Source organism: Miscanthus floridulus, chromosome 1 (assembly GCF_019320115.1).
Source record: "Miscanthus floridulus cultivar M001 chromosome 1, ASM1932011v1, whole genome shotgun sequence".
Taxonomy (NCBI): domain Eukaryota; kingdom Viridiplantae; phylum Streptophyta; class Magnoliopsida; order Poales; family Poaceae; genus Miscanthus; species Miscanthus floridulus.
The window spans coordinates 45,545,754-45,558,348 of NC_089580.1; the positions used below are offsets into that span (position 1 = coordinate 45,545,754).

The 12,595-nt window shown below is 45.4% G+C and overlaps 2 protein-coding genes and 1 long non-coding RNA gene across 4 annotated transcripts; 1 reads left to right on the forward strand and 2 right to left on the reverse strand.

Annotated features, from left to right (window-relative positions):
- Positions 1 to 741: 741 nt before the first annotated feature.
- On the reverse strand, positions 742 to 3,531 carry LOC136508463 (uncharacterized). Of its 2 annotated transcripts, none has more exons than XM_066503235.1 (7): positions 3,199 to 3,531; positions 2,775 to 2,884; positions 2,630 to 2,671; positions 1,877 to 1,966; positions 1,635 to 1,802; positions 1,235 to 1,444; positions 742 to 1,140 (listed from the first exon to the last, which is right to left on the reverse strand). In XM_066503235.1, the coding sequence occupies exons 1-7, from the start codon at positions 3,401 to 3,403 to the stop codon at positions 925 to 927; spliced, it is 1,041 nt and encodes a 346-aa protein (XP_066359332.1). In that variant the 5' UTR covers positions 3,404 to 3,531; the 3' UTR covers positions 742 to 924. The 2 variants fall into 2 exon arrangements, with proteins under 2 accessions (XP_066359332.1, XP_066359274.1); XM_066503177.1 differs by having other exon boundaries at positions 1,877 to 2,044; positions 3,199 to 3,530.
- Positions 3,532 to 3,668: 137 nt separating this feature from the next.
- Positions 3,669 to 6,473, forward strand: LOC136508595 (uncharacterized). The gene is made up of 2 exons (XR_010772058.1): positions 3,669 to 5,710; positions 6,226 to 6,473. It is a non-coding gene; the product is annotated as an uncharacterized lncRNA (long non-coding RNA).
- A 1,653-nt stretch (positions 6,474 to 8,126) lies between these two features.
- On the reverse strand, positions 8,127 to 9,453 carry LOC136482320 (lysine-rich arabinogalactan protein 19-like). The gene is made up of 2 exons (XM_066479535.1): positions 9,272 to 9,453; positions 8,127 to 8,930 (listed from the first exon to the last, which is right to left on the reverse strand). The coding sequence occupies exon 2, from the start codon at positions 8,911 to 8,913 to the stop codon at positions 8,359 to 8,361; it is 555 nt and encodes a 184-aa protein (XP_066335632.1). The 5' UTR covers positions 8,914 to 8,930; positions 9,272 to 9,453; the 3' UTR covers positions 8,127 to 8,358.
- Between the last annotated feature and the right edge of the window lie 3,142 nt (positions 9,454 to 12,595).

Consider the following 12,595-nt stretch of genomic DNA (forward strand, 5'->3'; position numbering starts at 1 on the left):
TTAGTTAGTTAACCATGTCTCATTCATCCAACTATTGTCTCTTCCCAAACTGTTCTGTCTTTCCAATAGGTGTCTGTTCAAGACACCCATTCATATGTATAAATATATTTCAGAGATCAATGAAAACTGTTATCTCTTCCCAATAGGTGTTTGTTCAAGACACCCTTCCATATGTATAAATATATTTCAGAGATCAATGAAAGTTACAGTTCTTCCAATCACTTTCATTTACATTAATTTCTAACAAAAAAAATAACTCAATGTTCTAGAAAACCTTCGAACCTTGGCTTTTACCTTTGCCAATGAGAGGAATTTTTTAACACCAGCCCCGTAAATTCGCACTAGGATTCGAACCCGGGTCTACTAGATGCTACGCAAGTACTCTAACCACTCAGCTAAGGGCCCTCTTCGTAAGGTTGCTAAGTACACCTACTCCTACAGGCAGGCTACTGCATGCCGGCCCGGGCGGCACCAAGCTCTAAAATCTCCATGAATCAATCATTGCAATCGTGGGGGTATTACTGTATAATAAGCCTCTGTACTCTGTATTTGAACACATACACACCACACCCACATGCTTACCGCTCACCAAGATCACCCAAAGTGGGAACGCTCGATAATACTTCCTCCGTTCCAAATCATGAGTCGTTTGAAATTTTTTAGTACATCCATTTTGATATGCATTTAGATAAATAATAATATGTCTAAATACATTAAAAAAAACTAAAAAATTAAAACGACTTATAATTTAAAACAGAGAAAGTATTAAATAAGGTGGAGAATGAAATAGTATTTTTTGCTAGGCTCACCCCTACCGAGTGCTTAATGGCAACATTCACCAATTTCAAAGACAGGGAATACAATCACTAAGAGTAGTTGCAACCATCAAAATACGTTCAATTTTCTGCATCAAATGGCCGAGCACTAGTCCTCTAGAATCACTTGGCTCATCACTTGTTTAGCTTCATATGCTTCTTCAGCCTCCTTCAAGTAACGGGGCAACTGTCCTAGCCACTTATTCCTAATTCCAAGGGCCCACACAATGTCTTCATAGACTAGCTTGACGGCCTTCGGCTTTAATTTGTCTTTGTATTCTGGTGCATTCTGCAGCAGCTTCTTTAGCTCATCTTCTGAAAAGATCTGGAAAAAAAAAGCACATTGGCCCATTACCCAAATGACAAGTTTGTCAAATGCACACAAGATTAGAACATATTTGCAAAATACTATGATTTACCTGCCGAGGATGACCAGCTAAAAGATGGTCTTCAGGGTAACATACCATCTTGAGAGCGGTGGCAAGTTTAAACAAACTCCAACCCTCAGAATTAATGCCAGATATGTTCTTAAGGTGTTTGCCAGCCTCACGCAAGGATTCAGAATGTTTTTCCACACAACAATCATAGTTATACACGACACATGCCACCTCAATAATACGATCGTTAATCTGGATGCAAAGAGCATTTGTACGTCATTATCAGAAAAGAAACAAAAGCAAAATAAAAATATTTCATCAAAATACTTTGGCCAGTGAAATTCAAGGGCTAATATGCACATAAAGAGTAACAGTACATGACAGGGAGCAACATAAAGCACTTCACATAAGACATATATGGAAAATGGGGTGATGAGCTCACAATCTCTGGTTTGTAGACAAAGTGATATTTATCCAAGACCCTTTTCATTCCTTCACTCATGAGGGGGCGATCATCCTTAGTCAGCTCGGCAGGCACTAAATGGTGCATGCAATTCTTCAGGCCCCACATAACCTCCATCACAGTACTATCATGCAGGCAAGATATTTTCTGAAAAAATCCACAGTAAAATTGGTGCTCAAAATTGTTCACAGACATAAGCAAAACAAGGAACTAATACTGACCATGGTTTTTTCAATGATTTCCTTATATTCATGACTTCCTACAGCTAGTTTCTGGTCAGGCTTGATACAGCATCTGATCATCTTCGCAAGCTGTTCATTAACACCAGTATTAGGGTCAATGGCACTGGCCTTATCCTCAAAAGCTTCAAATGCTTTCAGCCAACAAATCTGATAAAGAAATGAACAGAGACATGAATGTTAGGAGGACACATGCAATTAGTGAAATGACATGCCATGTCTTAGCTATAGAGTGGGTAATTCAGTAAGTACATGTGCCTCAATTGTAAAGAAATAGCCTTGCTTGATTGAAAACTGACCATAGCGGCATTAGTTGGTAGTAGTATCATTACCATTTCAGGCTTCAATCATCCCTATCTAGCAGTTACTAGTTAGGAATTTGGGCATGCAAATATCGCCGAAGGTATAAATTTGTACCAACCGCTTCTTTAGATATCTCTTCGCACCACTAGTGACCTTTTAGCTAGTAAAATAGTTTTGGGGGAATAAGAATAATACCATCATGCTACATGCTTTCTAAACTGATTAGCATTTCTAACTGATTTATGGCGACAAATTTGCATTCAGAGTCATTAGTAAACAGCTAATGACCACATGACTTCACAATTCTTATCTGATGCAACCAATGAATAAAACAGCAAACATGAATGCTGCTAAATTGCTGCTCACAGTATAAATTGGATACGAGTAACATAGAATAGAAATAACAATAAGGTGGAAAGAAAGAGTTCTAACTGTTTCTGCTATATCACACTTCACGAAATCAGTCCATATGTGCTGCATGTCACAGAGAATAGAGAAAAATGAGGTCAATGGCAAAGACAGAAAGAGCAAACTGCTGCAGATGAATACACAAAGGTAGCCGATTAAACAAAGTTACCTCTATGGCACCTGGCAGAAGGAGTTTCACCCCATCATAACTGAACAACGCAAAGCCAGAGGGCGTTTCAAAAAGGACCAGAATGATCCCATTGTTTCCCAACTCGACACCTGAGGAAACAAAGATTTAAAATAAATTTAGGCAAGCAGAATTAGCAAAGAGAAAGAGAAACATAGTTCGTCCAGATACGAAGCGCGAAGTCAATCTCGTCCAGTTATGAAGGGCGAAGTCAATTGTTCAGAGGCATTCCTCGTCCACGACACCGTAGATCACCACAGACTCAACACGTCAGCCCCAATTCCCGAACCCTAAAACCTAGATCGACTTCAGCAGCCTAACAACAACGTCAGGCTCAATTTCCAACCCCTAACAACTAGATTGAGAGAGAGAGAGAGGATGATGGCAGCGGGGCGGTTTGACTCACCTAGCCCGGGGAAGTAGTTCCAATTCTCATATTCCTCCACGTCGTCTTCGTCGCCCTCCTCCGACTCTTCCTCCCGGTCCACCGTTTCCTCCGGCTTCTTCTCCTTCCCCTCTTCCCACGCCCTGGAGGGCGAGGCCTTCGCCTTCACCACTTTGCCCTCCCCCCGTGGCGTTGAAGGCGAGGCCTCCTCCGCCTTCACCACCATCTCCTTCCCCCGAGCCGTTGAGGGCGCCTCCTGCGCTGTCGAGGGGAAGGAGGCACCGGCCTTCTCCTCTGGTCTCCCCTAAAATGATTAAACTGGACCCGTTCCCTCCCTGACCGCACCGGGTGAAGCCGGACGCTACTTATCACCATTCGAGTTTTTTCGACGCCGACATGTGGGTCCCCGTCTGCCTGGCATCCCACCCCGCTCGGCCACCACGCCGTCCCGCCCCCGCCCCACCTCCACTGCGCGGCCTCCCCGCGCCTCTTCCTTCCTCTCGTTCTACACAACACGCGCGTGGGGGAGACCGGTCGCGCCTCTTCTTCCCGCGCCGCCCGCCGCCAGAGCTTCGTCGACCTTCTCCGGCGAGCAGGTGATGGCCGGATTGGGGAGATCCGAACTTCCTCTACTTCCCACACCCCCTTCTTCTTCCACAGCGTTGGGAAAAACGGTCCCTAGGGTTGGGCTGACGCGGCCTGACGGCGGTGCACGGCTGGGGCGATGCTGGGCCTTCTCTTCGCCACCATGGTGGTGGGCGGCTACCTCAAGGGCTCTGGAATGTTGAAGCGCCTGGGCAAGCTCCTGGCGTGGCGGAGCCAGGGCGGCCGCTACCTGCTGTGCAGCGTCTGTGTCGTCACCGCGCTCTTCACCAATGACACCTGCTGCGTCGTGCTCTGGATCTCGCCGCCGAGGGCAACCTCCCCACCAAGCCCTTCCTGCTCGTGCTCGCCACAAGCGCCAACACCATCGAGAAGCTGCTCACGGATGGGCAAGTTCATGCATCCAAGTTCCTGATGCTTTCTGGAAAAATTAAATCTCTGTCTATATACCTGTCTCTTGTTATTATCTTTTCTCCTGTGCGTTGCGGTGAATGCAGGGCGGTGATTGTAGCAGTGGCTTCATTAGGTGATTGCTACTGCTCTTGCAACTTGCGAGTCGTTCTATTCTTGGAGGATTATTTTAGTTTGCTCTTGGATTATTTTTTTTATTCTGCTGATGGGAGTGATGATTAGCTGTGGATTAAAAACTTTAGATTAATAGAATTATAGAAGTTTATTTAAAGTATTGGAGTTATGGCAAAACTTCAATCTTTCAGCTAAGAAATTTCAATGTTTAAACAATTAAGAACCAAGTTTATATGATGAAGCAGCTGGGAGATCTTTTCCCTTTTGGTTTGAGAATTATAACGATGAAACTGGAATCATATATAACATGAGGCTTACCACAGTAATCTCTTCAGCTGTAACAAATTTTGGTTTGAGAATTAGAGTTATGAAACTGGAATCATATATTTCGTTGTACACTCACTTTAGTTTCCTTGCCTTTTCCCAGGGGTTAAATCATCTTTGCCTTTTTATTTTGGAAGCAGCTGGTTCGTGATCTGAATATTTGTTTTGAGAATCATAGTCGGCTGAAACCGCCATTCTCTTTCATTTATGCCAATTTCAATCACACAAAACCTCTTCAGCCACCATGGAACTGAGCTATTGGCCTATTGCTTTGCTTTGTCTAAATGATCGACCCATCTGGAAGTAAGACATTGCTGCTGCTTCTGTGCTTCTTATTAATTAGCTAAACAGGCGAGTGTTTCTGTACAAAAAAAATTATGGTGTAAAATTATTGCTTACAAGATGTTCAATGAAATATCTATGAGCTCAAATCATGTCAGATGTTGGTTAGAAACCCGACGGCATTAATATCTGTTAGAATAAAGATCAGATTAGTGTAAATCAATCACCTTTGTTTATTCAAATTCTTCATGCTCTCACGGTGACTTACAATTATTGGAAAATGGTTCTGTAGGTATGTAATGCATAAGGCTTTCCTATCTTTGCCATTTTCCAGTAGTTTGTTTTTTTTCTAATTCACATGTTTTATAGTGCAACTCACCTACCCATGTAGTCTGTTCTTTGGATAATTTTTGGAGTGTAGGCGGTTCATTTGCAACATATTCACTAAAAGATCTAAAGAGATAATAAATCCAATGTAAGACAAATGTTCAGCACTACCATGACACACGATGGACCATTCTTTTTTTATACAAAGAGCTCGTACCAAAATTCCCAACTCTGATATAGTTCATGTTACGAAGACCAGTTTTAAAGGGTAACAACAAAGCTTTGGCAGAAAATGGAGAAGATGGGATTGCTATGTTGATGCAAATAATGGAGAAGATTGGATTGCTATGTTGATTCTGTATGCTAACTAAAAAGTTCATGTTTTCTACAGAATTTGCACATGTGCTTTCCCGATTTTGCACCTGTAGCTAGGCATGCAGGAATCAGGATTTATTTATCCAAAGGAGATGAGGTAACTGATGCAATGTTTTTGTGCTGTCTCGATCGATTGCATTGCTTATTTACATGAATAACATGATGAGTAATGTAATTCCAATTTTATCATGATGAAGCTATTACCTCAGGCTTGATACATTCTCTCTAAAGTTGGAACTACTATCTTCTTGCTTGCCCAGCATATCTTGAGACTGATGCTTTCCTCAATACCAGTCAGACTTGCTTAGGCTTTTAATTTCCTAATGTTAAATTTACCTAACATATGGTGGCAGTTATTCGTCCTCAGATCAAGCAGAAATGTTCAGTTTTGACTTTTCTAATTATTCGCTTACTCCATTTTCCATGCTGCTCCCTCTCTCTTAGAATCTTACACTTACACCACATCCAATTATTACTAATGTCAAAGCTGCAAAATCAACACAAATATTTTTTATGGTGCAATTTCAATCTTGTAAATTTCATACATGCTGTTTAAAATTGGTACAAATGTTCTCAAGTTAGCTCACGGCTTTCATTTTTCTTTTTGTGCAGAGCTTTGGAAAGGAGAAGAAACAACTTACCCAAGATAGTGGGAAATTGCAGCTTGTGGCATGATCTGATGAAATTAGAAATTAGTGAGCCAAAACAAAGCAAAAAAACTAGAAATTGGATTCTATATTATCATCATCTTTCTTTACTGCTTGATCCTACAAGTCTTGATTTAACAATAGTTATGTAACCCTTTGGTTTTGGGTGGTTGAATTCTGCACTTCTAAGATGGGGAGGCTCTATTATTTGTATGTTGATTTTGACCGGTATTTGTTTACCATATCCTTTGCGTTGAAAATATTAAAGCTCCCGTAGCAACGCATGGGCATCTGATAGTAGAGACATAACTCTATGTTTCAAAAGAAACTCTATGGTAGAAGCAAATATTCTATCCAGTAATGTGACACATTCCACTCTTCGAAACAGCAGGCTAACTGACAACATATAGAGTGCAGATCAGCAAGACAATGGCAGTATTCAGACATACACACTGCGTTTCAAAAGAAATTAAGGGTAGAAGCAAAGATCCGAATACTAGAATACATTCTGCTAATCAGATCAGCAAGCCAGAGTGGTGAAAGTATCTATATGTTTTAGTTAAAAAAAAGGCAGATTAAGTGTCGACTTGTTAGAGACCCTTGGTTGCAAAAAAATAAGAGACATAACCCCTTCTTAAGAAAAAAGGTCACCTTGGCCTGGCCAGCACCATTCTCAGACTTTCAGAGTTCTAAAAGCAGGCATCACTAGGGTATATCATGGTCATGGGAGATAAACAGGACAATATTTTACAAAAGTATTCTACAAAAGCCCGTGAGGATATAATAACATTGGTCCAATTGAATAATTCATCCATCAATTGGCCGGAAATATATTATTTTTTCAATCAAAAGAGTATAAATAATGAACCAACAAAACAACAGAGGAATGTAGATGACACGAGTTGCGTGGGGCAACCAAAGTGACCATAGCTGAATCAGAGTGAATGAATTTGCAAAGCACGAGAATTAAAGGCAGTTGAGCAAATGTTGTACCCGCTTTACACATGATAATGGAGTATAGAGACATAAACTCTATGTTTCCAAAGAAACTCTAGGGTAGAAGCAAAGATTCTATCTAGTAATAGAATACATTTCACTCTTCGGATCAGAAAGCTAACTGACAACATGTATATGTTCTAGCTGTGAAAAAGGAAAGGCAGATTAGGTGGCAATTTCTTAGAGATCCTTAGTTGCAAAAAATGGGAAACCTTTTTTTTATTTTAAGAAAGACCACCTTGCCTGGCTAGCACCATTCTCAGACTTTCAGAATTCTAAAAGCACTCATTACTAGTGTGCAAAACACAAGAATGAAAAGCAGCGTGCAAATAGGTACGTACTTCAGACATAAATTCTGTGTTCAGCAAGCCAGAGTGGCAACAATATATATGTGTTCTATTTGCAAAAGGAAAATGCAGATCATATTTCGATAATGGCAACAATATACATGTGTTCTATTTGCAAAAGGAAAATGCAGATCATATTTCGATTTTTAGTCGAAAAAAAGGAGAGACGGTTTCTTTTAGGGGTGGGGGGGAGACTGCCTGCCTGGCACCATTCTCAGACTTCAGAGTTCTAAAAGCAGTCATCACTAGCGTTTCTCTCATGACAGATAAGCGGAACAATATTTCCTATAGCACAAGAGGAGATAATGATATTGATCCACTTGGAACAGAATTCTACAGCCCATGAGCTGAATGAAATGCAAAATAGCAATGCTGAAACTAATAAAGCATTGTGCAAATCAAGGAAAAGAGGTAAACAGAGGCATGCACACAAGAGTTCGACAATAGCCCAATAATGATACCATAGAACACAGCAAAAAATGCAGCCTGGCTAGTGGATACCATTCCAACACAAGATCCGATATATCTTTCAGACAAAAGCCTTCTCACCACCAATTTGATATACCAATTGTAACAAACATATGCAATATCCCTGGTGCTGCCTCAGGTAGCCCAGTGCAGTGGCATTAGAAATCTACAGTGGGTCCCATGAAAATCCCTGGTTATTTGAATCACCTCAACTCAAAAGATCAAAAGAAAACGCAAACGCAGTCTGCGTATCAGCTCACTCCAACTCACAAAGCTTCACGGGCTACTTAGTAATCGGCTTTTGCGGTGGCATTCTTGACAGACATGCGAGCGCACGCCTCAAATCTCTTGACTGCTTCAGCACACTTGAGCGGGTCCTTTGCGTTGGTCTTGTAACACTCGAGGCATCCTGCCCTCTCCTGGGTGCAGGGCATGGGGTTCTGGTACGGCAGCTTAAACTCCTTGTCGTGCAGCTCCTTTGCTCTCTTGCTGAGCTCCTGGCGTGCCCCAGCTTCCTGCTTCTCCAGCTTCTCGAGAACCGCCTCGCTTTCTTTCAGTATGGAGCGGATGGCTTCCACCTCCGGCATTGTGGCCGGGGGTGGCGGGGGAGCAGGGGTCACGGGCAGAAACATTGGGGGAGGCTGCAGAGGCCACCCAGGAGCAGGAGCAGGAGCAGGGCTGGTCGTCTTGGGTTCGCTCGGGAATTCCAGGGGCTCTTCATGTGGCTGGACGGTGGGCTTCTTCTTAGGCTTGGGCTTCCTGGCTTTCCGTTTCACCTTCTCATCATCGCGAGCAAGCTGGTCGATGAGCTTGGTGCTGATCTGGATTGTGTAGTCACCCATTGCAGCAGAGATGTGTCCTGCGCCAATAGCAAGCGTATCAATGGCCACATTCACCTTTCTAGAATGCTGATATTTGCGAGCAAGATGCGGATTGTTTAAAGGTAAAACGTGTGTTTTCACTGGATTTGTATACTCCGTTAGAAGCACATCAAATGCGCGATGGTACCCTTAGAAGTAAAAACATGGGGGCGTACACCAGATAATTTTTACAAAAATCGAATAAAAGCTAGCAGTAGGCATAATCCTACATGTGCACCACGTACAAACACTTGTAATTAGATCGGATCCGGATACGAATAGCTTAGGCTAGGGTTTGGGTGCTCGGTTTTGCACAGCAGGAACGGAAGAGAAGAGGTACCTGGTGGGTGCTCGTCGCCGAAGAAGACTCCAGACGACTTCCTGGCACCTGGCGGCGGCGGCAGCCGGCCAGGCAGGCGGCGGCGGTCTGCACGAGAGAGAGACAGAGAAGGCGGACCGCGGGAGGAAGGGGAAGCCGGAAGGGGACAGGGGACAGGGGAAAAGGAAAAAGAGGCACAGGCTGACGAAAAATTTACATTTTTAACATTATAACAATCATCCCTCGTCCGATTCTTATCACAATTACATATTTAGCAGAGAAGAGAGATGAAATCTTAAAAAAAACGAGCGGCGTGCCAGGTCACGATGCTTACGTGGACGTGCATTGTGAAAAGACGAAGCTGCCACTGCTCTGCTCCTCTCTCTCCCTCTCTGACAACTGGGTCCCGCAGATCCTCTCACCGCCATGTGGGCCCTACTCGTCAGCTTCATCCCCCACCTCCAGCTACTTCAGCTCCTCTCACTGACAACGCCGCGTGCAGGTACACCAGCTGCTTCAGCTCGGTCACGGTGTGGTGGCTGCTAGCGTCGGACGACGGTGGACGGCGGATGTGTGCAGAGCTCCTCGAGGATCTTGGCCTCCACGTTGGGGTGCTTGGTCAGGAGCCTGAAGAACCATGTCAAGCCGAGCTCGTCATGTCCCGGCTGGCTGTTGTGGAGCTTGCCGCGCCCAGGAGCGCTCGTTGCGGCCCGCGCATCCTCATGCCCGCGACCCCAAGCTTCCCCTACCTCGCTCTCCTTCCGTGCCGCCATGACCGGAGCTCCATCGTCACCATCGATCTCCCCCATCCAACCGTCTCTGCTACTCCCAACAGGCTCTGCGAGTTCGCAGTAGCATGACGACTTTCACCCCGCCACTCGTCGTTCGGCAACCCCCGCTCCATCGCCGTGAACCACCGTCGTCACCGCCATTGCCGACCCGAGGTCGAGCTTGCTGATCTCAGCAGCTCTCGCCACCCAGTCTCCTCCGTTGGTGCTGCAAGGACCCATTGCGGCCACCTATCCACATCTCAGCACCAATCCATGGCCGCAGTGGTGTCTTCCCCCTCGACCGAAGAACTCCGCCGGAGAGACCCGCTTCTACCCATGGCTGGCTGCCACCGGTCCCTCTCTGCCGCAAGAACTCCTCCATCGACTTCGCGCGTGGTGCCTTATCATCGTCCTCGGCCGCTCAGCAGCCATGGATGGGGACGAAGTTGGATGTGCCTGGGTCCCATCCAGGTGCCGGAGGTGGGAGATGAAACTAACGGGTGGAGCCCACATGGCGGCGAGAGGAGCTGCAAGTCCCATCTGAGAGGAAGAGAGAGGAGCAGAGCAGGGGTAGCTTCGTCTTTTCGCAATGCACGTCCACGCTGGCACCGTGACCTGACACGCCACGTACGAAAAAACACTCGTTCTTGTAAGATTTCGTCTCTCTCTAAATATGTAATTGCCGAATGAGAATGGAACGGGTGACTATCATTGTAATGATAAAAATATAAATTTTCGGTAGGCCGAGGCTCCGGCGATGCTGTTGATCCCGTGGGAATTTACATGGGCCTTAATTACCCCGGTAGATTTGGTCATCCAAGCAAGGTTTCTAGGCCCGGTCATTCTTCAATCTTTTAATAACTCTCTGATGATGGCTGACTCTCCTTTTGCCTTCTTAATAATAAGATGGGCACAACCAAATTTATATTAGCAAACCAAACTATGCCAGTGAAGCAAATAGTAAGTTAGTAACCAATTTTTATGGGATTGCCAATTTTTGGTCTTTCTTCTCAAGCCCATAAACCAAACATGTCCGTAGCTTCCAAATAAAATATCAAAATTAAATTCCACTCCTGAACACAAATCCAAAGAGGCATAGGGCGTGTTTGGCTGGCTCCCTAGCTAGGCGTGTCCGGTTCCTTTGCTGGTCACAGTGTTGCTCCCTAGCTAGGCGTGTCCGGTTCCTTTGCTGGTCACAATGTTGCCTAGCCCAGTAAAGATTGCAAGCAAGTTTGAGTGTTTGGTTTCTTTGCTATAGTGTCTCGAAACTTGTGCAAACAAGATTTCCTTCACCTAGTTGGGCAAGTTTTTCGTTGTTGGTGCCCACAGAGCAAGTCAAGGCTAGGCAAAGAGTCAGTTGGAACCAAACGTGCCCTCTGTTCGTCTCGCCTCGCTAAACAAGGTGGGCCTTGCCAGCGTGGGTGAGCCAATAGTATTCCCGCAACAGCAATGAAAAATTTTGCTAGTGTAAACCCCGAGGCAAGCTCGCTAGGAAACCAAACGCTTCTTCTATCTCGATTTTTAGCCGAGCAAGAGTAAGGAAAAAATTTGCTAGCGCAAATCCTGCTGGAGATCTCACATGAGAACTAAACGCGCCCATAATGGCCATTGGCCAGTACGGTAATGCTGTCGTGCGGGCGGATGGACTACGCCTCGCACCGTTCGTTGCCTCAAAAAAATTAGATCCCCAACTCCGCCACGCCCGCTCGCCGCAAAGCTCCGCTCCCCACTGCTACCGCAAGTGGCGACCACCTCCGCTTCCTCCGCCCTAGGGCCCTCGCCCACCTTCGCGACGTCAGGCTCCGCTGCTAGAGTCACACTTGCCGCCCGCCCTTGCCCTCATCGCCGGCGTCGACGCCAGCGTCCTGCTCATTACCTCCTCCTACGGTTGGAGGCAGCCATGCCGTACTTCGCTCACGGCGGTGCCTCGAGGCTTCTCGCGCCCCGGTGCCCCTAGTAGAAGAAGCTCATGGTGGCCAAACACATGGTGCTCTTCGCTCCACCACCTCCCAGACCCGATCTATCCATCAAGGCGGTTATCGAGCTCCTCAACACGCCTGACATGGTGGTCGCCACCCACTAGAGTGTTACACCTGACATGTTGTAATCGTTTGTTTCAAGTGTTTCAGAGGTATTATCGGTGTTTCGAATAAGCACCGGCAAGTAAATTTATATTTATGCGCGTTAGGCCTAGATGGTGCGCTAAAGGACACAAGATTTATACTGGTTCGGGTTGAATGTCCCTACGTCCAGTCTGTTGCTGCTCATGTTATTAGCACCGAAAATAGTTCGTAGTAGGGGGTACAAACGGTCGAGAGAGGGACTGGTCCCAAGTCTCTGATGGAAGGGTCAAAAGGATGCCAAGAGCCTGGTAGCAGCTTGACTGTGTGTGATGTGTGTTGTGTTGTCCGTCAAAAGTTGGTCCCTCTAGTGGGGAGCCTTACCCTCTCTTTTATAGACCAAGGGGGGAGCAGCGGCTACAGATGGGAGAAAGAAGAAAATACCAAGGGTATAGAAGGTCCTTTGAAGGAGTCGGGTCTTCCTTTTTTCCCGCGCCTGCCCTGTATAACATGGC

Excerpts from the sequence above, each read along its gene's own strand:
- LOC136508463 (XM_066503177.1), bottom strand. The coding sequence starts at position 3,403 with ATGGTGGTGAAGGCGGAGGAGGCCTCGCCTTCAACGCCACGGGGGGAG. Across the intron at positions 2,045-2,629 it reads AGTGTGATATAGCAGAAACA|ATTTGTTGGCTGAAAGCATT; the intron begins GTTAGAACTCTT and ends TTTCTTTATCAG. Across the intron at positions 1,803-1,876 it reads AAATCATTGAAAAAACCATG|AAAATATCTTGCCTGCATGA; the intron begins GTCAGTATTAGT and ends GGATTTTTTCAG.
- LOC136482320 (XM_066479535.1), bottom strand. The coding sequence starts at position 8,913 with ATGGGTGACTACACAATCCAGATCAGCACCAAGCTCATCGACCAGCTT.